Consider the following 21,685-nt stretch of genomic DNA (forward strand, 5'->3'; position numbering starts at 1 on the left):
AAACAACTGTGCATCGCTGCAACATTAGTTCTGTACTCACAGCGAAGCGCTATACATGCTGCTTTGTTTTGTACCATTTGTAATTTTTTCAGTTTACTCGTCGTTACATTCGACCATACTGCAGGACAATAGTCAAGATTTGACAAAACCAGAGCTTGAATGACCTGTTTGATAGAATTTAGTGGTAACAAATGAGCACATCTTTTAACAACAGAAATCCCTCTTCCCATTTTCACTACTATATTGTTTATATGGTGTGACCATGACAATTTACTGTCTAATGTTACCCCTAGGAGTTTAGTCTCCTGGACTTGATTAATTACCACATCACTTATCAAAAGTTTCAAGACTGGGTTCGTTCTTAGAGTATGGTTTGAACCGAAAATGATGCTACTTGTCTTTGATATGTTTAGAACTAGTTTGTTATTCTTTATCCATTCCATCACTGATTGCAACTCTGCCTTTAGGACCGTATTTAATTCATTGGCTGTTGAGGCTGATGTGTAAATCGTTGAATCATCCGCATACATAGAAATATAGGACTTATTTAGGACAAGAGGCATGTCATTTGTAAATATGGTGTAGAGCAAAGGCCCAAGGCAACTTCCTTGGGGTACTCCACACCTTACCGTTGTAACTTCTGAGTAACTCCCATTAAAAAAAACTATTTGTTTCCGGTTTGCTAAATAAGTTTGCATCCAAGATAGTGCAGATGAGGAGAAACCGTAACATTCAAGTTTTTTAAGTAAGAATTTGTGATCTATGATGTCGAATGCTGCAGTAAAATCAAGCAAGACAGCTCCAACCATTTTCTTTTTATCTATCTCTTTCAGCCAATCATCCGAGGGGCTATAATGGAGGCGGTGAGCCCTCTAGTGTTCAAACATAAACAAGACACTATTCTAACCAAAATAATAATAATATTAATAACCAAAACACTCATATGGCCTTTACACAATTATATAGCTAAATTAAATAAATACAACATTGTTAATAACACATGTACAAAATGTCACACACTAAAGCAGGAAGCCTACCTCCTCTGTCCTGAGTTACTCTGAGACATTTCTATGAGCCGTTTCCGAACGTTCACCTTGAAACTACACAGGTTCAAGCCCTGTTTGACGGTCAAAAGCAACTCATTCCACTCCTGTGCTCCTGTGTGAGCAGATGTTTGTTCTCCACCTTGGGGGAGCTGGATCTGGCTCTGGGGCTGATTCCCCAACACTGGGCTATAGCCGTCGGTGGAGCAGGTCAAGTGCATCTTATTTGACGAACGAACCTCCTGTTTCCTTGGACCTCAGGCCAAGAACAACCAGCTGTTTGTGAACCTGAAGAACGTGGAGCAGAGGAAGAGGCCTCCGCTGCAGAGCGAGCACACCGGCACCCTGCCTGCCGACTGGAAGCAAGGAGGCTGCTTCAACGAGCTGGGTGAGGAGCCGGGACACTCAGGTCTAACCCTAACCCCATCCACCTGGAGACATCATGATCAGGGGATCAGGGACACTCAGGTCTAACCCTAACCCCATCCACCTGGAGACATCATGATCAGGGGATCAGGGACACTCAGGTCTAACCCTAACCCTAACCCCATCCACCTGGAGACATCATGATCAGGGGATCAGGGACACTCAGGTCTAACCCTAACCCTAACCCCATCCACCTGGAGACATCAGGGGTGTAGAAAGTACCCAGAAATTATACTTAAGCAGGGCCGGACTGGGGAAATAATTCATACCGGGAGATATAGCGCGAAATATAGCCCCAATCAGGCCACTTTTTAAGTGGGGGGTCTGGGGGTCCCCCACCCGGAACATTTTAGTTACAAAGACTTAATTTCCTGCATTCTGGTGAATTTTAGTGCATGTGAATCACAAACTAATGAGCCAACAATTGCTTAGTAAATTGCTTAGTACAATGTACTGTTATGAACCTCAAATAAAACTGTTGTGGCACTAGCAATGGTACTCTCTCCACCTTCAAAAAGAAAAAAGCAAGAGCACAACATATTTTTCTATTTACTATTATAATACAGTTAACCACTCTCTCCACCTATTCAAACAAGGCAAGAGCACAATACCATATTCACTTTACTGATGCACTACCCATCAACAGTTAAAATAGCCCTTTACACAAACATTAAATAACAGACCTTTCATTACAATACTATAATAACAGTAGCCACTGCCAGAATAGTGACACATGTATCACGCGTGGTGAGCACACGCATGCATGCACAACGAAGACAGAAGATTGCGTTGTCTCAATCATTTTAACTATAAAATGAGCTCAAAGTATGAGCTCACTGACTGAAATTTCCAACAAAAAGCATCAATTGTCAAATAATATTGATCAGACTAGATGTTTTTGAGGAAATTAGAAAGGGAACAACAACTTAACCCTTGTGTCTGATCAGATTCTTATTTTTATTGATAACTTTGCAGTGATTATGTTTGTAGCCAATGTGGCAAAGGTATGTAATCTTTTAATTATCTTGGAATTATTTTGACTCTCTCTTTCATAAATTGTTTATTCAACTTCAGCCCCAATCATAACCACCACATATTGTTTTTTGTAATGTCAGATTTAACAACTCCTTTTGGGAGTGTGCCATCTGCCATTCCATTCGCCGCTTCCACGGTCAATCAGTTGTATCGCCTGGTCCCGCCTCCACCAATCACAAGCGGCAGCACGGCTCCATTGTGTGTGTGTGTGTCCGCGTGAGGGAGAGAGAGTCAGATAGTTCTCCAACTCTGTAGCAGACAGTGAAATCCTGGTTGTTCCCCACCCACCTGGTTATCTAAAAACTATCGCGCCGCGCCACCGCCACAACTAGAAACAATGGCCTGGCAAAAAAATAATAATAATAATTATAATAAAAAAAATATATAATATATTTTTTTTATATAATTTTTTTTTTTTTTTATCTGTGCAGGCCAGGCCACCGGGAAAACTCCCGGTGCTCCCGATGGCCAGTCCGGGCCTGTACTTAAGTGAAAGTACGGGTACTGTCTCAAAATCCTACTCAAGTAAATGTCAGAGTAGCCTATCTGGCTAAAAACACACTTGAGTAAAAGTCAAAAAGTTTCTACTTTTAAATGTACTTAAGTACTAAAAAGTTAAAGTAACAACTTTTTTTTATTCCGGGGCAATGAAATGTTCCGTTTCGTCCTCTTCGTCACTCGTACTATCGTGTGTGGCCGTCTTCTGCAGCTTGTCACTCTGACCGTCTGTTCTTCTGATAGCAGGTGTTTAATCAAAGATCCCCGCTTTCTAGTGTTGCACAAGGACCAATCAGCATGGGTATGGGGCGGGTTCATTTTCCATTGATGGGGATTTGATTGGCTGTTTTTAAATAAAGTGCAGCCGCAGGATTAATAACGTTAACGTTAGTTCGGCCAGAGAAACAAATATACTAATTATACAAAGTATACAAACCTAATAATACTAGAGTAAAGTACAAATCCCCCAAAACAGTACTTAATTGATTGATTTGAAGTGATTTGGGTAATTTTTATGAATGGCAGCAATGCACTCCAAAGGGCCTAGTCAGTCTGAAAGATGGGCGGGGGTGGGCGGTTAGGAACAGAGAAAGGCTACATCTTGAAACGGCCCCCTGATCCTTAAGCCAGCCTATGTGAAGAGTTTATCGCCAGCCACTAGGGGGCAGCGTCTCATTAGTATTGCCGACCGGCTTGCCGACACTTAATGTGTTTACTTTTTGAAAGTGACGGCACACATTCCAATATCTGTGAGAGCATGTGCAAAATAAATTAGCATAGTTTTTCAGTGAAGTACCCCTTTTAAAAGTTTAGAAGAAAAAAAATATTGATTCCAATGATGACATCTGTTCACTGTCTTTCTGATGTCTTCATTGTCCAATGACGGGATTCACTCTGTTACAAATGGCACACATGAAACCTTGACTCAAGTGCCTATTTACGCCAACATAATGGGAAATGTTCTTACTGAGTCATATAAGAAGATAGATACCAATTCCTCTGTGCGTTCAGTAGAAAGCTACCCGGCTGCAAGCTAGCCTAGCTTAGCACAAATGAATGGAGGCGGATATGGATCAGCTAGCCTAGCTGCTGGCCAAACACACCTCTCCCGGAGTTTTAAGCTAGGCTTCCACTGTGGGCCGTCAGTGCCAACGCTCTGTTCAACGGGGGATAATGCCGTGTTTGGAGTGCTAAAACTATATTAAATATTATAGCTATGGATCTAATAACGTTGTCGATTGTCAGTGAGTTTCTTCCGGTCAACATGCAAAAAACAGATAATGTTTTCATCCGTACATTTCCGTTTTATACCGTGGTGAATATGAGTATAGTTTGAGTGATTCTGAGTAATCCCAGGAAAAGACGTGAGAACAGCCCTTATCTGCATTTCATTATAAATCATTTCATTTCTCGCCTGATTATTGAATCGATCTGAAATCAACGCTAGATTATCGGTATTATGTTTCCACATGCATCCACGAAAGGGTGTGTGGGGGTACTATGCGAGCGCCACCAACGGCAAACGCTACACAGTACATTACAGACACAACCTGCGATTGCGGCGAAAAAATCATCCTATCAATGCAAGATTGGTAATATATAGTCCTTACCTTGTCTCTGATGTACCGCAATAAGAATAATCCAATTATCTGATCGCCATTCTAAATATTCATCGTGGTCGTCTGTCCAACGTTATCCAGCATTGCAGATGATTTGGCGGGCAGGGACCCTCGTCGAGGTAACTGTGGTGACCGCTTCTCTTGCCGGAGTGTTCAGACCCCGCCCCCACGCCGCAGCTCGGCCAAGAAAACAAACCACATCGTTTCAAATGGAGTGCAATAGCGGCCGCAAGGCGTTAGGCGGCGGTATTGATCTCAGACACATTCAGGACAGCATGCACAAGGTGCCTCGATGGATTATGAATGGCAATAGTGAATAAAAGAAATAACTAAACAGAAACAGAGGCACTCAACCGCTGGGCCACAGAAATGTAGATCTACGTTAACGGCACCCATTGTGTTAATGTGCTGGTTGAGCTAATCATCATTCCTCCTTTGTACCAGGAGCCTACGGAGTGGACAGGAGGTACATGGGCAAGTCTTTACGAGGTGAGTTCACATCAGTTCATCACTTCAACAACTCACACATTTGTATATTTCTCCATTAACCTCTTAAGCCCGACGGGACCGGCCCCAAGATGACATCACGTCATAAATCATGCTCTCCAGACTGTCTGACATAATTATATATATTTTTTTCAAACATATTCAAGAATAAACATCATAACCATGTCACAACAGCAGTTATAATGTATATTTTCATCAATATGTTTGTTTACCAATAGGTTAACGTGTTATTAGTGAGATTTTAGTTTTTGAAAATGTTTTGTTGTGATCGCATTTTGAAAAAGCGACCGTTGCTGAATGTAGTCATTTTGAGTCAATTTGAGAAGAGGACATCCAGAGCTTTCAATGAGCGCTGGATTTATTTTTTAAAACTACACTTCCCAACGGCTTCTAGCTCCCTGCAAGAAAATTACTTGTTATGAATGTTTTTTTATTCTCTTATTACTCTGGATTATATACCACAAAACTGAACGTTGTTCTCCCTCAGACCTGGTTGTTCTCACTCAGACCTGGTTGTTCTCCCTCAGACCTGGTTGTTCTCCCTCAGACCTGGTTGTTCTCCCTCCCTCAGACCTGGTTGTTCTCCCTCAGACCTGGTTGTTCTCCCTCAGACCTGGTTGTTCTCCCTCAGACCTGGTTGTTCTCCCTCAGACCTGGTTGTTCTCCCTCAGACCTGGTTGTTCTCCCTCAGACCTGGTTGTTCTCCCTCAGACCTGGTTGTTCTCCCTCAGACCTGGTTGTTCTCCCTCAGACCTGGTTGTTCTCCCTCAGACCTGGTTGTTCTCCCTCACTCAGACCTGGTTGTTTTCCCTCCTCAGACCTGGTGAAGGACACGCTGTACCACGCCAGCTCCTGCTCCATCAACAGCTCAGAGAACCCGTACGCCACCATCAAGGACCCACCGCTGCTGATGCCCAAGAACCCCGAGTGTGGCTACGTGGAGATGAAGTCCCCGGCCAGGCGGGACTCGCCCTACGCCGAGATCAACAACGCCACCGGCCCCACCAACAAGAACGTCTATGAAGTTGGTGAGGAACCTGCCCTCGAACCTCTCCCTCTGTCGTCTCAGTTCATACCTCTCTGTCGTCTCAGTTCATACCTCTCTGTCGTCTCAGTTCATACCTCTCTCTCTGTCGTCTCAGTTCATACCTCTCTCTCTGTCGTCTCAGTTCATACCTCTCCCTCTGTCGTCTCAGTTCATACCTCTCTGTCTGTCGTCTCAGTTCATACCTCTCTCTCTGTCGTCTCAGTTCATACCTCTCTCTCTGTCGTCTCAGTTCATACCTCTCTCTCTGTCGTCTCAGTTCATACCTCTCCCTCTGTCGTCTCAGTTCATACCTCTCCCTCTGTCGTCTCAGTTCATACCTCTCTGTCGTCTCAGTTCATACCTCTCCCTCTGTCGTCTCAGTTCATACCTCTCTCTCTGTCGTCTCAGTTCATATCTCTCCCTCTGTCGTCTCAGTTCATACCTCTCTGTCGTCTCAGTTCATACCTCTCCCTCTGTCGTCTCAGTTCATACGTCTCCCTCTGTCGTCTCAGTTCATACCTCTCTGTCGTCTCAGTTCATACCTCTCCCTCTGTCGTCTCAGTTCATACGTCTCCCTCTGTCGTCTCAGTTCATACCTCTCTGTCGTCTCAGTTCATACCTCTCTGTCGTCTCAGTTCATACCTCTCCCTGTCGTCTCAGTTCATACCTCTCCCTGTCGTCTCAGTTCATACCTCTCTCTCTGTCGTCTCAGTTCATACCTCTCCCTCTGTCGTCTCAGTTCATACCTCTCCCTCTGTCGTCTCAGTTCATACCTCTCCCTGTCGTCTCAGTTCATACCTCTCTCTCTGTCGTCTCAGTTCATACCTCTCCCTCTGTCGTCTCAGTTCATACCTCTCCCTGTCGTCTCAATTCATACCTCTCCCTGTCGTCTCAGTTCATACCTCTCTCTCTGTCGTCTCAGTTCATACCTCTCCCTCTATCGTCTCAGTTCATACCTCTCTCTCTGTCATCTCAGTTCATACCTCTCTCTCTGTCGTCTCAGTTCATACCTCTCTCTCTGTCGTCTCAGTTCATACCTCTCTCTCTGTCGTCTCAGTTCATACCTCTCCCTCTGTCGTCTCAGTTCATACCTCTCCCTCTGTCGTCTCAGTTCATACCTCTCTCTCTGTCGTCTCAGTTCATACCTCTCTCTCCGTCGTCTCAGTTCATACCTCTCTCCCTGTCGTCTCAGTTCATACCTCTCTCTCTGTCGTCTCAGTTCATACCTCTCTGTCGTCTCAGTTCATACGTCTCCCTCTGTCGTCTCAGTTCATACCTCTCTCTGTCGTCTCAGTTCATACCTCTCTGTCGTCTCAGTTCATACCTCTCTCCCTGTCGTCTCAGTTCATACCTCTCTCTGTCGTCTCAGTTCATACCTCTCCCTCTGTCGTCTCAGTTCATACCTCTCTCCCTGTCGTCTCAGTTCATACCTCTCTCTGTCGTCTCAGTTCATACCTCTCTCTCTGTCGTCTCAGTTCATACCTCTCTCTCTGTCGTCTCAGTTCATACCTCTCTCTCTGTCATCTCAGTTCATACCTCTCTCCCTGTCGTCTCAGTTCATACCTCTCTGTCGTCTCAGTTCATACCTCTCTCTGTCGTCTCAGTTCATACGTCTCTGTCGTCTCAGTTCATACCTCTCTCTGTCGTCTCAGTTCATACCTCTCCCTCTGTCGTCTCAGTTCATACCTCTCTGTCGTCTCAGTTCATACCTCTCCCTCTGTCGTCTCAGTTCATACCTCTCCCTCTGTCGTCTCAGTTCATACCTCTCTGTCGTCTCAGTTCATACCTCTCTGTCGTCTCAGTTCATACCTCTCTCTCTGTCGTCTCAGTTCATACCTCTCTCTCTGTCGTCTCAGTTCATACCTCTCTCTCTGTCGTCTCAGTTCATACCTCTCTCTCTGTCGTCTCAGTTCATACCTCTCCCTGTCGTCTCAGTTCATACCTCTCCCTCTGTCGTCTCAGTTCATACCTCTCTCTCTGTCATCTCAGTTCATACCTCTCCCTCTGTCGTCTCAGTTCATACCTCTCTGTCGTCTCAGTTCATACCTCTCTCTCTGTCGTCTCAGTTCATACCTCTCCCTCTGTCGTCTCAGTTCATACCTCTCTGTCGTCTCAGTTCATACCTCTCCCTCTGTCGTCTCAGTTCATACCTCTCCCTGTCGTCTCAGTTCATACCTCTCTGTCGTCTCAGTTCATACCTCTCTCTCTGTCGTCTCAGTTCATACCTCTCCCTCTGTCGTCTCAGTTCATACCTCTCCCTCTGTCGTCTCAGTTCATACCTCTCCCTCTGTCGTCTCAGTTCATACCTCTCTGTCGTCTCAGTTCATACCTCTCCCTCTGTCGTCTCAGTTCATACCTCTCCCTCTGTTGTCTCAGTTCATACCTCTCTCCCTGTCGTCTCAGTTCATACCTCTCTCTGTCGTCTCAGTTCATACCTCTCCCTCTGTCGTCTCAGTTCATACCTCTCTCCCTGTCGTCTCAGTTCATACCTCTCTCTCTGTCGTCTCAGTTCATACCTCTCCCTCTGTCGTCTCAGTTCATACCTCTCCCTCTGTCGTCTCAGTTCATACCTCTCCCTCTGTCGTCTCAGTTCATACCTCTCCCTCTGTCGTCTCAGTTCATACCTCTCTCCCTGTCGTCTCAGTTCATACCTCTCTCCCTGTCGTCTCAGTTCATACCTCTCTCTGTCGTCTCAGTTCATACCTCTCTCTGTCGTCTCAGTTCATACCTCTCCCTCTGTCGTCTCAGTTCATACCTCCCTGTCGTCTCAGTTCATACCTCTCTGTCGTCTCAGTTCATACCTCTCTCTGTCGTCTCAGTTCATACCTCTCTGTCGTCTCAGTTCATACCTCTCCCTCTGTCGTCTCAGTTCATACCTCTCTGTCGTCTCAGTTCATACCTCTCCCTCTGTCGTCTCAGTTCATACCTCTCTCCCTGTCGTCTCAGTTCATACCTCTCTGTCGTCTCAGTTCATACCTCTCCCTGTCGTCTCAGTTCATACCTCTCTCCCTGTCGTCTCAGTTCATACCTCTCTGTCATCTCAGTTCATACCTCTCCCTCTGTCGTCTCAGTTCATACCTCTCTCTCTGTCGTCTCAGTTCATACCTCTCTCTCTGTCGTCTCAGTTCATACCTCTCTCTCTGTCGTCTCAGTTCATACCTCTCTCTCTGTCGTCTCAGTTTATACCTCTCTGTCGTCTCAGTTCATACCTCTCTCTCTGTCGTCTCAGTTCATACCTCTCTCTCTGTCGTCTCAGTTCATACCTCTCTCTCTGTCGTCTCAGTTCATACCTCTCTCTCTGTCGTCTCAGTTCATACCTCTCTCTCTGTCGTCTCAGTTCATACCTCTCTCTCTGTCGTCTCAGTTCATACCTCTCTGTCGTCTCAGTTCATACCTCTCTGTCGTCTCAGTTCATACCTCTCTCTCTGTCGTCTCAGTTCATACCTCTCTCTCTGTCGTCTCAGTTCATACCTCTCTCTCTGTCGTCTCAGTTCATACCTCTCCCTCTGTCGTCTCAGTTCATACCTCTCCCTCTGTCGTCTCAGTTCATACCTCTCTGTCGTCTCAGTTCATACCTCTCCCTCTGTCGTCTCAGTTCATACCTCTCTCTCTGTCGTCTCAGTTCATACCTCTCCCTCTGTCGTCTCAGTTCATACCTCTCTCTCTGTCGTCTCAGTTCATACCTCTCTCTCTGTCGTCTCAGTTCATACCTCTCCCTCTGTCGTCTCAGTTCATACCTCTCTCTCTGTCGTCTCAGTTCATACCTCTCTGTCGTCTCAGTTCATACCTATCTGTCGTCTCAGTTCATACGTCTCCCTCTGTCGTCTCAGTTCATACCTCTCCCTCTGTCGTCTCAGTTCATACCTCTCTCTCTGTCGTCTCAGTTCATACGTCTCCCTCTGTCGTCTCAGTTCATACCTCTCCCTCTGTCGTCTCAGTTCATACGTCTCTGTCGTCTCAGTTCATACCTCTCTCTCTGTCGTCTCAGTTCATACCTCTCCCTGTCGTCTCAGTTCATACCTCTCCCTCTGTCGTCTCAGTTCATACCTCTCTGTCGTCTCAGTTCATACCTCTCTGTCGTCTCAGTTCATACGTCTCCCTCTGTCGTCTCAGTTCATACCTCTCTCTCTGTCGTCTCAGTTCATACCTCTCTCTCTGTCGTCTCAGTTCATACCTCTCTGTCGTCTCAGTTCATACCTCTCCCTCTGTCGTCTCAGTTCATACCTCTCTCCCTGTCGTCTCAGTTCATACCTCTCTGTCGTCTCAGTTCATACCTCTCCCTCTGTCGTCTCAGTTCATACCTCTCTGTCGTCTCAGTTCATACCTCTCTCTATGTCGTCTCAGTTCATACCTCTCCCTCTGTCGTCTCAGTTCATACCTCTCTGTCGTCTCAGTTCATACCTCTCCCTCTGTCGTCTCAGTTCATACCTCTCTCCCTGTCGTCTCAGTTCATACCTCTCTCTCTGTCGTCTCAGTTCATACCTCTCTCTCTGTCGTCTCAGTTCATACCTCTCTCTCTGTCGTCTCAGTTCATACCTCTCTCCCTGTCGTCTCAGTTCATACCTCTCTCTGTCGTCTCAGTTCATACCTCTCTCCCTGTCGTCTCAGTTCATACCTCTCTCCCTGTCGTCTCAGTTCATACCTCTCTCTCTGTCGTCTCAGTTCATACCTCTCTCCCTGTCGTCTCAGTTCATACCTCTCTCTCTGTCGTCTCAGTTCATACCTCTCTCTCTGTCGTCTCAGTTCATACCTCTCTCTGTCGTCTCAGTTCATACCTCTCTCTCTGTCGTCTCAGTTCATACCTCTCTCTCTGTCGTCTCAGTTCATACCTCTCTCTGTCGTCTCAGTTCATACCTCTCTCTCTGTCGTCTCAGTTCATACCTCTCTCTCTGTCGTCTCAGTTCATACCGCTCTCTGTCGTCTCAGTTCATACCTCTCTCTCTGTCGTCTCAGTTCATACCTCTCTGTCGTCTCAGTTCATACCTCTCTCTCTGTCGTCTCAGTTCATACCTCTCTCTCTGTCGTCTCAGTTCATACCTCTCTCTCTGTCGTCTCAGTTCATACCTCTCTATGTCGTCTCAGTTCATACCTCTCTCTCTGTCGTCTCAGTTCATACCTCTCCCTCTGTCGTCTCAGTTCATACCTCTCTCTCTGTCGTCTCAGTTCATACCTCTCTGTCGTCTCAGTTCATACCTCTCTGTCGTCTCAGTTCATACCTCTCTCTCTGTCGTCTCAGTTCATACCTCTCTGTCGTCTCAGTTCATACCTCTCTCTCTGTCATCTCAGTTCATACCTCTCTCTGTCGTCTCAGTTCATACCTCTCTGTCGTCTCAGTTCATACCTCTCTCTCTGTCGTCTCAGTTCATACCTCTCTATGTCGTCTCAGTTCATACCTCTCTCTCTGTCGTCTCAGTTCATACCTCTCTCTCTGTCGTCTCAGTTCATACCTCTCTATGTCGTCTCAGTTCATACCTCTCTCTCTGTCGTCTCAGTTCATACCTCTCCCTCTGTCGTCTCAGTTCATACCTCTCTCTCTGTCGTCTCAGTTCATACCTCTCTGTCGTCTCAGTTCATACCTCTCTGTCGTCTCAGTTCATACCTCTCTCTCTGTCGTCTCAGTTCATACCTCTCTGTCGTCTCAGTTCATACCTCTCTCTCTGTCATCTCAGTTCATACCTCTCTCTGTCGTCTCAGTTCATACCTCTCTGTCGTCTCAGTTCATACCTCTCTCTCTGTCGTCTCAGTTCATACCTCTCTATGTCGTCTCAGTTCATACCTCTCTCTCTGTCGTCTCAGTTCATACCTCTCTCTCTGTCGTCTCAGTTCATACCTCTCTATGTCGTCTCAGTTCATACCTCTCCCTCTGTCGTCTCAGTTCATACCTCTCTATGTCGTCTCAGTTCATACCTCTCTATGTCGTCTCAGTTCATACCACTCTCTCTGTCGTCTCAGTTCATACCTCTCTCTGTCGTCTCAGTTCATACCTCTCCCTGTCGTCTCAGTTCATACCTATCTCTCTGTCGTCTCAGTTCATACCTCTCTGTCGTCTCAGTTCATACCTCTCTCTCTGTCGTCTCAGTTCATACCTCTCTCTCTGTCGTCTCAGTTCATACCTCTCTGTCGTCTCAGTTCATACCTCTCTCTCTGTCGTCTCAGTTCATACCTCTCTCTCTGTCGTCTCAGTTCATATCTCTCTGTCGTCTCAGTTCATACCTCTCCCTCTGTCGTCTCAGTTCATACCTCTCTCTCTGTCGTCTCAGTTCATACCTCTCTCTCTGTCGTCTCAGTTCATATCTCTCTGTCGTCTCAGTTCATACCACTCTCTCTGTCGTCTCAGTTCATACCTCTCTCTCTGTCGTCTCAGTTCATACCTCTCTCTCTGTCGTCTCAGTTCATACCTCTCTGTCTGTCGTCTCAGTTCATACCTCTCCCTCTGTCGTCTCAGTTCATACCTCTCTGTCGTCTCAGTTCATACCTCTCTCCCTGTCGTCTCAGTTCATACCTCTCTCTATGTCGTCTCAGTTCATACCTCTCTGTCGTCTCAGTTCATACCTCTCTCTCTGTCGTCTCAGTTCATACCTCTCTCTCTGTCGTCTCAGTTCATACCTCTCTCTATGTCGTCTCAGTTCATACCTCTCTCCCTGTCGTCTCAGTTCATACCTCTCTCCCTGTCGTCTCAGTTCATACCTCTCTCTGTCGTCTCAGTTCATACCTCTCTCCCTGTCGTCTCAGTTCATACCTCTCTCTCTGTCGTCTCAGTTCATACCTCTCTCTCTGTCGTCTCAGTTCATACCTCTCTCTCTGTCGTCTCAGTTCATACCTCTCTGTCGTCTCAGTTCATACCTCTCTCTCTGTCGTCTCAGTTCATACCTCTCTCCCTGTCGTCTCAGTTCATACCTCTCTCTCTGTCGTCTCAGTTCATACCTCTCTGTCATCTCAGTTCATACCTCTCTCTCTGTCATCTCAGTTCATACCTCTCTCTCTGTCATCTCAGTTCATACCTCTCTCTCTGTCGTCTCAGTTCATACCTCTCTCTCTGTCGTCTCAGTTCATACCTCTCTATGTCGTCTCAGTTCATACCTCTCTCTCTGTCATCTCAGTTCATACCTCTCTCTCTGTCGTCTCAGTTCATACCTCTCCCTCTGTCGTCTCAGTTCATACCTCTCTGTCGTCTCAGTTCATACCCCTCTCTCTGTCGTCTCAGTTCATACCTCTCTGTCGTCTCAGTTCATACCTCTCTCTCTGTCGTCTCAGTTCATACCTCCCTGTCGTCTCAGTTCATACCTCTCTCTCTGTCGTCTCAGTTCATACCTCTCTCTGTCGTCTCAGTTCATACCTCTCTCTCTGTCGTCTCAGTTCATACCTCTCTCTCTGTCGTCTCAGTTCATACCTCTCTGTCGTCTCAGTTCATACCTCTCTCTCTGTCGTCTCAGTTCATACCTCTCTCTCTGTCGTCTCAGTTCATACCTCTCTCTCTGTCGTCTCAGTTCATACCTCTCTCTCTGTCGTCTCAGTTCATACCTCTCTCTCTGTCGTCTCAGTTCATACCTCTCTATGTCGTCTCAGTTCATACCTCTCTCTCTGTCGTCTCAGTTCATACCTCTCTATGTCGTCTCAGTTCATACCTCTCCCTCTGTCGTCTCAGTTCATACCTCTCTGTCGTCTCAGTTCATACCTCTCTCCCTGTCGTCTCAGTTCATACCTCTCTCTATGTCGTCTCAGTTCATACCTCTCCCTCTGTCGTCTCAGTTCATACCTCTCTATGTCGTCTCAGTTCATACCTCTCTCTCTGTCGTCTCAGTTCATACCTCTCTCTATGTCGTCTCAGTTCATACCTCTCTCCCTGTCGTCTCAGTTCATACCTCTCTCTATGTCGTCTCAGTTCATACCTCTCCCTCTGTCGTCTCAGTTCATACCTCTCTATGTCGTCTCAGTTCATACCTCTCTCTCTGTCGTCTCAGTTCATACCTCTCTCCCTGTCGTCTCAGTTCATACCTCTCCCTCTGTCGTCTCAGTTCATACCTCTCTCTGTCGTCTCAGTTCATACCTCTCTCCCTGTCGTCTCAGTTCATACCTCTCTCTGTCGTCTCAGTTCATACCTCTCTGTCGTCTCAGTTCATACCTCTCTCTGTCGTCTCAGTTCATACCTCTCTGTCGTCTCAGTTCATACCTCTCTCTCTGTCGTCTCAGTTCATACCTCTCTCTGTCGTCTCAGTTCATACCTCTCTCTGTCGTCTCAGTTCATACCTCTCTCTCTGTCGTCTCAGTTCATACCTCTCTCTGTCGTCTCAGTTCATACCTCTCTCCCTGTCGTCTCAGTTCATACCTCTCTCTCTGTCGTCTCAGTTCATACCTCTCTGTCGTCTCAGTTCATACCTCTCTCTCTGTCGTCTCAGTTCATACCTCTCTGTCGTCTCAGTTCATACCTCTCCCTCTGTCGTCTCAGTTCATACCTCTCTCTCTGTCGTCTCAGTTCATACCTCTCTCTGTCGTCTCAGTTCATACCTCTCCCTCTGTCGTCTCAGTTCATACCTCTCCCTCTGTCGTCTCAGTTCATACCTCTCTGTCGTCTCAGTTCATACCTCTCTCTGTCGTCTCAGTTCATACCTCTCTGTCTGTCGTCTCAGTTCATACCTCTTTCTCTGTCGTCTCAGTTCATACCTCTCTCTCTGTCGTCTCAGTTCATACCTCTCTGTCGTCTCAGTTCATACCTCTCTCTCTGTCGTCTCAGTTCATACCTCTCTGTCGTCTCAGTTCATACCTCTCCCTCTGTCGTCTCAGTTCATACCTCTCTCTCTGTCGTCTCAGTTCATACCTCTCTGTCGTCTCAGTTCATACCTCTCTCTCTGTCGTCTCAGTTCATACCTCTCTGTCGTCTCAGTTCATACCTCTCTCTCTGTCGTCTCAGTTCATACCTCTCTGTCTGTCGTCTCAGTTCATACCTCTCTCCCTGTCGTCTCAGTTCATACCTCTCTGTCTGTCGTCTCAGTTCATACCTCTCTGTCTGTCGTCTCAGTTCATACCTCTCTCTGTCGTCTCAGTTCATACCTCTCTCTCTGTCGTCTCAGTTCATACCTCTCTCTGTCGTCTCAGTTCATATCTCTCTCTCTGTCGTCTCAGTTCATACCTCTCTCTCTGTCGTCTCAGTTCATACCTCTCTGTCGTCTCAGTTCATACCTCTCTGTCGTCTCAGTTCATACCTCTCTCTCTGTCGTCTCAGTTCATACCTCTCTGTCGTCTCAGTTCATACCTCTCTCTCTGTCGTCTCAGTTCATACCTCTCTGTCGTCTCAGTTCATACCTCTCCCTCTGTCGTCTCAGTTCATACCTCTCTCTCTGTCGTCTCAGTTCATACCTCTCTCTCTGTCGTCTCAGTTCATACCTCTCTCTCTGTCGTCTCAGTTCATACCTCTCTGTCGTCTCAGTTCATACCTCTCTCTCTGTCGTCTCAGTTCATACCTCTCTCTCTGTCGTCTCAGTTCATACCTCTCTGTCGTCTCAGTTCATACCTCTCCCTCTGTCGTCTCAGTTCATACCTCTCTCTCTGTCGTCTCAGTTCATACCTCTCTCTGTCGTCTCAGTTCATACCTCTCCCTCTGTCGTCTCAGTTCATACCTCTCCCTCTGTCGTCTCAGTTCATACCTCTCTGTCGTCTCAGTTCATACCTCTTTCTCTGTCGTCTCAGTTCATACCTCTCTCTCTGTCGTCTCAGTTCATACCTCTCTGTCGTCTCAGTTCATACCTCTCTCTCTGTCGTCTCAGTTCATACCTCTCTGTCGTCTCAGTTCATACCTCTCCCTCTGTCGTCTCAGTTCATACCTCTCTCTCTGTCGTCTCAGTTCATACCTCTCTGTCGTCTCAGTTCATACCTCTCTCTCTGTCGTCTCAGTTCATACCTCTCTGTCGTCTCAGTTCATACCTCTCTCTCTGTCGTCTCAGTTCATACCTCTCTGTCTGTCGTCTCAGTTCATACCTCTCTCCCTGTCGTCTCAGTTCATACCTCTCTGTCTGTCGTCTCAGTTCATACCTCTCTGTCTGTCGTCTCAGTTCATACCTCTCTCTGTCGTCTCAGTTCATACCTCTCTCTCTGTCGTCTCAGTTCATACCTCTCTCTGTCGTCTCAGTTCATATCTCTCTCTCTGTCGTCTCAGTTCATACCTCTCTCTCTGTCGTCTCAGTTCATACCTCTCTGTCGTCTCAGTTCATACCTCTCTGTCGTCTCAGTTCATACCTCTCTGTCGTCTCAGTTCATACCTCTCTCTCTGTCGTCTCAGTTCATACCTCTCTGTCGTCTCAGTTCATACCTCTCCCTCTGTCGTCTCAGTTCATACCTCTCCCTCTGTCGTCTCAGTTCATACCTCTCCCTCTGTCGTCTCAGTTCATACCTCTCTCTCTGTCGTCTCAGTTCATACCTCTCCCTCTGTCGTCTCAGTTCATACCTCTCTGTCGTCTCAGTTCATACCTCTCTGTCGTCTCAGTTCATACGTCTCCCTCTGTCGTCTCAGTTCATACCTCTCCCTGTCGTCTCAGTCTCAGTCTCAGTCGTCTCAGTCCATCACATAGATCTCATGATCACCTCTCCATCCATCCTCCCTCTGTCTGCACCACCTGACGGTCTTGTGTGATCACACACACACACACACACACACACACACACACACACACACACACACACACACACACACACACACACACACACACACGTATATATAGAGGAAGACAGTTGTAGGGTGTCCTTAATAGAGGCGCCTCATACAAGGTGCAATGTTTAGAGACCAAAAGGAAGGAAATCACTGCTATGTTGGTATTAAACTGGAATTATGGTATTAAACTGGGGACAGTGGGATCTATGGTTTTAGATGTGCTCCCTTCTCAACATAACGGCCATGGAGATGGAATTATGGCTTCCTCAGATGTTTATGACCGAGGATGTGAATGAAATAATGCTAAACTACAGTTTCATTGTTTCTTTATCCAGAGCCCACGGTCAACGCCATCCACACCCCCGGGAGCGGCCACGCGTCGTTCTGCCAGGACCCGTACGACCTACCGAGGAACAGCCACATCCCGTGCCACTACGACCTCCTGCCCACCAGAGACAGCCCCCCCTCCTCCCCCCACACAGAGCTGGACAGCCAATGAGCTCCCAGGGACTCTGATAGAGCCCCCCCCCCGCACCCCACCCTAACCTTGCTCAGCCAATGGGTGGCCGTTGTCTTCACAGACACACTGTACGCTCAGTTGCAACATATCCCCTCTTGTGATACTATTCACTGTTTTGTTTTTCACTTATTACCACTGTAATCATTCTTAATCCAGTCTTTGCTCCGGATGAAAGAGGTCTTTCTTTGCTCATACATGCGGTTCACTTGTTTTTTTAGGGTGTTTGTTTTTTGTTTGTTTGTTTGTGTTGAACAATTTAACGTGACTGATCGGACGTCTGGTTATATGAAAGGTGGGAGATCGTCTTACAGCTGTCTTATTCTTTTGCAAAATACAAAGTCTTCATTGAAGTCATGCCACACACCCGTGACTCATATCAGTTACCTGTAACATTCAAGGATGAATCAAAACCTCACTTTATTTTTGTAACAATGAACAGTATTATCGATCAACTAATTCAGCGCATTTTCAGTGAATTTGCCAGAGATTGTTTAGTCTTTTGTTTCCCTACTGGTCACGTCAGGAGGAGGACTGGATATATTACTGTACGTTGAGCGTATATCACAATGTTTGACGGTGTAACTTTTGGATTTTCACACACTTCCTAATCAGATCTAATGGAGCCAGACGGTGTTTGATCAGTTACTAAAGTTAACCAAAGGTGCGAGTGCCACTTGAAGATTTTAGTTTTAATTATCGATCTATGTAAATATATATAAAAAGAAGAAAATATCTAACTAGTTGAACAAAGGTATATAAAATACTGCAGACTCACAACACTGCACTGCAAAAACCACTGTGCTTTACTGACGTGTTGATCCTTTGATCAGAACCACAATCACAGGGGAAAATATCTGAATGACGCATTTAGCACAACTGGGCTGTTAGAACTGGACTGTTAGAACTGGGCTGTTAGAACTGGACTGTTAGAACTGGACTGTTAGAACTGGACTGTTAGAACTGGACTGTTAGAACTGGGCTGTTAGAACTGGACTGTTAGAACTGGACTGTTAGAACTGGACTGTTAGAACTGGACAGGTTTCCAGAGAGTAGCCCTGACTCTGAGTCAACCTCTCCGGTATGAAACTGGGCTAAATTAGCCTCTTCTTAACGTTCAGCTCAGCTGAGACTGTACGCCGTGAAAGATGGAACCATTCTGTGGTTCTGCTCAGAGCGACTGCTAGACAGAGTTTGGACAGAATTTACAATGAATTCCATGTTTCCAGCCCACCTCCCCCAGTTAGTGTTAGCTAGTAGCTACACACAAGTAACAGTGCAACACCATGGTGAGACCCTTACCAAAAACGATCATGGTATTATGGTATTTAAAAATAAATAAATAATAAAGTATCATGATATTTCCCTAAAAGTATTGTGGTATTTCCATCATGTTTTGGTCACTACGATGTATCATGGTTTAAATTGGGTCATACCATGGTATTATTTAAGTACATAACACACTGTGCCATCATACTATCATGATACCTTTACGTATATGCCCAATGTAAAAATAATTATGAATGCATTGAATCCCAGGTTACTTAGCAACAGCTATGGTGGAAGAGGGTGGGATATTGTGTATTGTGTGAAGTATTGTGTCAGTAATGGATGTTACAAAATGTGTTGTTTGCTAAATGTGATGCCATGCTAGCTCTTATCGCAGACGTGGTGGGACAGGGTGTGATGTCATCAACACGTGACCAATCAAACACCAACATAGCACCATAGCACCAACATTAACCTAAGTTCCTCTGAAGAGGAGGACCTGTTAAATAACACACAGCCTCATGCTAGTTGAATAGTTGCAGATCTTTAATGCTGTGCGATTTAAAGGGCTCAACGTGTCGAAATGATAATGTTATGCTTAAGCTGGACTTTGGCATTGTGAAAAAAATTATGAAATGAGAACAATTAAAAAGAAAAATAATTTCACTTAAACATCTCCTTATATACAGAAGTTGCTCAAAAAACATTAGCTTTAGAACGATTGTATTGTATTTTTTTTTCATGCGTTTTCGTTGCTTTCAGAATGGCCTAAAATAGCAAATAGTCTTAAGCTATTCTGAGCCGGATACAACATGTGTTTGTAATATAATGTATATAGTTGTACTCACTTCAAAATGAGAAGTGGATTTTGATGTTAATGTATACAATGTAAACACCACCCTGTTTCTTATGATATAAACTAGCTACAGGGGACTAACATGGGTCCTTTTATACCCTATGTTCCAACTGAGGTCCAACTCTGAGACACAAATATACTGTATGTCTGAACAATTCATTTGGAACCATGACAAGCTTGACAGAGGCTTTTGTATCTGACAAATGCACACAGATCGTTGTTTGTTGGTTTTGTTTTGGATTTTACATAATGGATAAACGTTAAAATGTGTTGAATATACCACTGAGGTACCTAGATTGAACTGTTCTGAAATGTAGCCTATATGCTTGAGATTTACATGAGCTCATCAAACAGATCAATTTATTCCTACAACTGCCCCCCCCCCCCCCCCCCCTCATGGAGGTACGGCCAGCTACATAATTTGTTCCCCAAAGAAAACTCATGACAATGACTTAGCATAATAATAACCACTTCTCCTTATTATCTATTATGCATTTTGTTCCGTTTTGTTTTACACTATAGTACTGTTTGTGCAAATGCTTTTGAATAAAATTACAAATTGTGACAGAAAGAAAGCCAGTGTTTTCATTCAGGTTAGGTATTATTACCACTTATCTCCAAAATGTACTTTTCAGGAATTCAGGAAAAACAGCCTCATTTTCATTTTTATATATATATATATATATTTATTTATTTATTTATTTACATTAATCATTGTTACATGAAAATATGTTTGCACCAGATTTAGCAGAAGCTAATTTCCATCTGTAGTCTATCCAAAACACATGAAATACAAACAGTGCAAGAGTTCAAAATATATATACACGTAAAATGCCAGACAACATGCACAGGAATGAATGAATGAATGAAAACTTTATTTAACAGATTGCAGAATGGGTACAATACAGTACGGCTCAATACACACAATTGTTAAGGGGATGCAGACCTGAGAAAGACGTTTGTCTTGTTTACATCAGGGTCCCCCATTTTCAATTCATATTGACATTTATGACATACACAATATACATGACATTTATGGCATAGGGACATACAGGTATTTAGTACTGTTACATTTGTGACATATACGATATTCACATATACAGTACTGTTACCCATAGATCCTGACAGAGTATATACATATGATGGGGAGGGGACTGTACATTAGGAGGGGGTGGGTGGGAGAGAAATATACATACGGTGGGGAGGATACTGTACATTTGGAGGGGGTGGGTGGGTGGGAGAGAAATATACATACGGCGGGGAGAGAATATATACATGCGGTGGGGAGGAGACTGTCTATTAGGAGGGGGTGGGGGTGGGGGGTTTGGACATTTACGGTGGCCAGTTTCGAATTGTAGCCTCCCGTAGGTGCTCTTTAAGAGCGGTTTTGAATGTGGGTAGGGATTCACATTCCTTTACAGCTTTGGGTAGGGCGTTCCACATTGATGTGGCATAATTGCGAAACGTGTTTAGTCCCTTGTTTGAGCCGAATCTGGGTTTAACATGATTTGTTGTGGTCGTGGTATTCACTGACCTTTGGGAAGTATTTTGACATGTACATGGGTACCTTGGTCGTGTAGTGTATCTTGTAGACCAGGCCCATTGCAAGTTGCTGTACTCTGTCGTCTACTCTAAGCCATCCTAGGTTGTCAAAGTGGGCAGGGGTGAGGTGGGTTCTAGGAGTCAGGTCAAGCAGTAGTCTGACCAGTTTGTTTTGTGATGTTTGTAATCTTGTTTTTAGAGCCTTTGAGGTGCTTTGGTACCATGAGGTGCAAGCATAGTCGTATATATACACAGTCAGACAGCACCACCTAGTGTTGGCAACATTGGTGACTCAGGAGCAATTTGTTTGTGACAGCGCAAAAGTTATCATAGTTTATATAATTTTTTATGTCACTAGGATAGGTTGACATCCATGTATTTTTTTTAAGTCATACATTGGGTTTTCGATGACACTGGCTCACATGATAGAGAACTGTGTAAACATTCATTCCCAGTAAAAAAAAAAGAAAAGAGAGAAAATGACTGGAGATAAGTGGTTTTCATCTGACAGTGATGATATATTCTTGCTATTGTATGCGATCTTATCAAACTTCCAAAGGGGAAATCGACTACTGCAACTACATCCTCTACTGGGTTTCTTCAGAACCGCCTGAATGAATCACACGTACAGTACGTAACACAATCATACTGGTGTGCTTACTGTTGACAGAGTCACCTGGGGAGCAACAATAACTTGGTCATGA

General features: G+C 45.3%; 2 protein-coding genes across 2 annotated transcripts in view; one reads left to right on the top strand and one right to left on the bottom strand.

Moving 5' to 3' along the window:
• Positions 1–19,999, top strand: part of LOC311236449 (uncharacterized protein) — a gene marked incomplete at its 5' end in the record, with an annotated part of 67,545 nt that extends 47,546 nt beyond the window's left edge. Inside the window, 4 exons of the mRNA XM_084324130.1 lie at positions 1,305–1,431; positions 5,066–5,110; positions 5,947–6,156; positions 17,133–19,999. Coding sequence (XP_084180256.1) covers positions 1,305–1,431; positions 5,066–5,110; positions 5,947–6,156; positions 17,133–17,296 — 546 coding nt within the window. The 3' untranslated portion in view covers positions 17,297–19,999. The remainder of the gene's footprint in view (positions 1–1,304; positions 1,432–5,065; positions 5,111–5,946; positions 6,157–17,132) is intronic.
• The window catches only part of pip5kl1 (phosphatidylinositol-4-phosphate 5-kinase-like 1), a gene marked incomplete at both ends in the record, with an annotated part of 469,911 nt that overhangs the window by 308,250 nt on the left and 139,976 nt on the right, over positions 1–21,685 (bottom strand). The window lies entirely within an intron of this gene.

The sequence above is a fragment of the Notolepis coatsorum genome, assembly GCF_963971535.1.
Source record: "Notolepis coatsorum genome assembly, chromosome: 11".
NCBI classification, from domain to species: Eukaryota; Metazoa; Chordata; class Actinopteri; order Aulopiformes; family Paralepididae; genus Notolepis; species Notolepis coatsorum.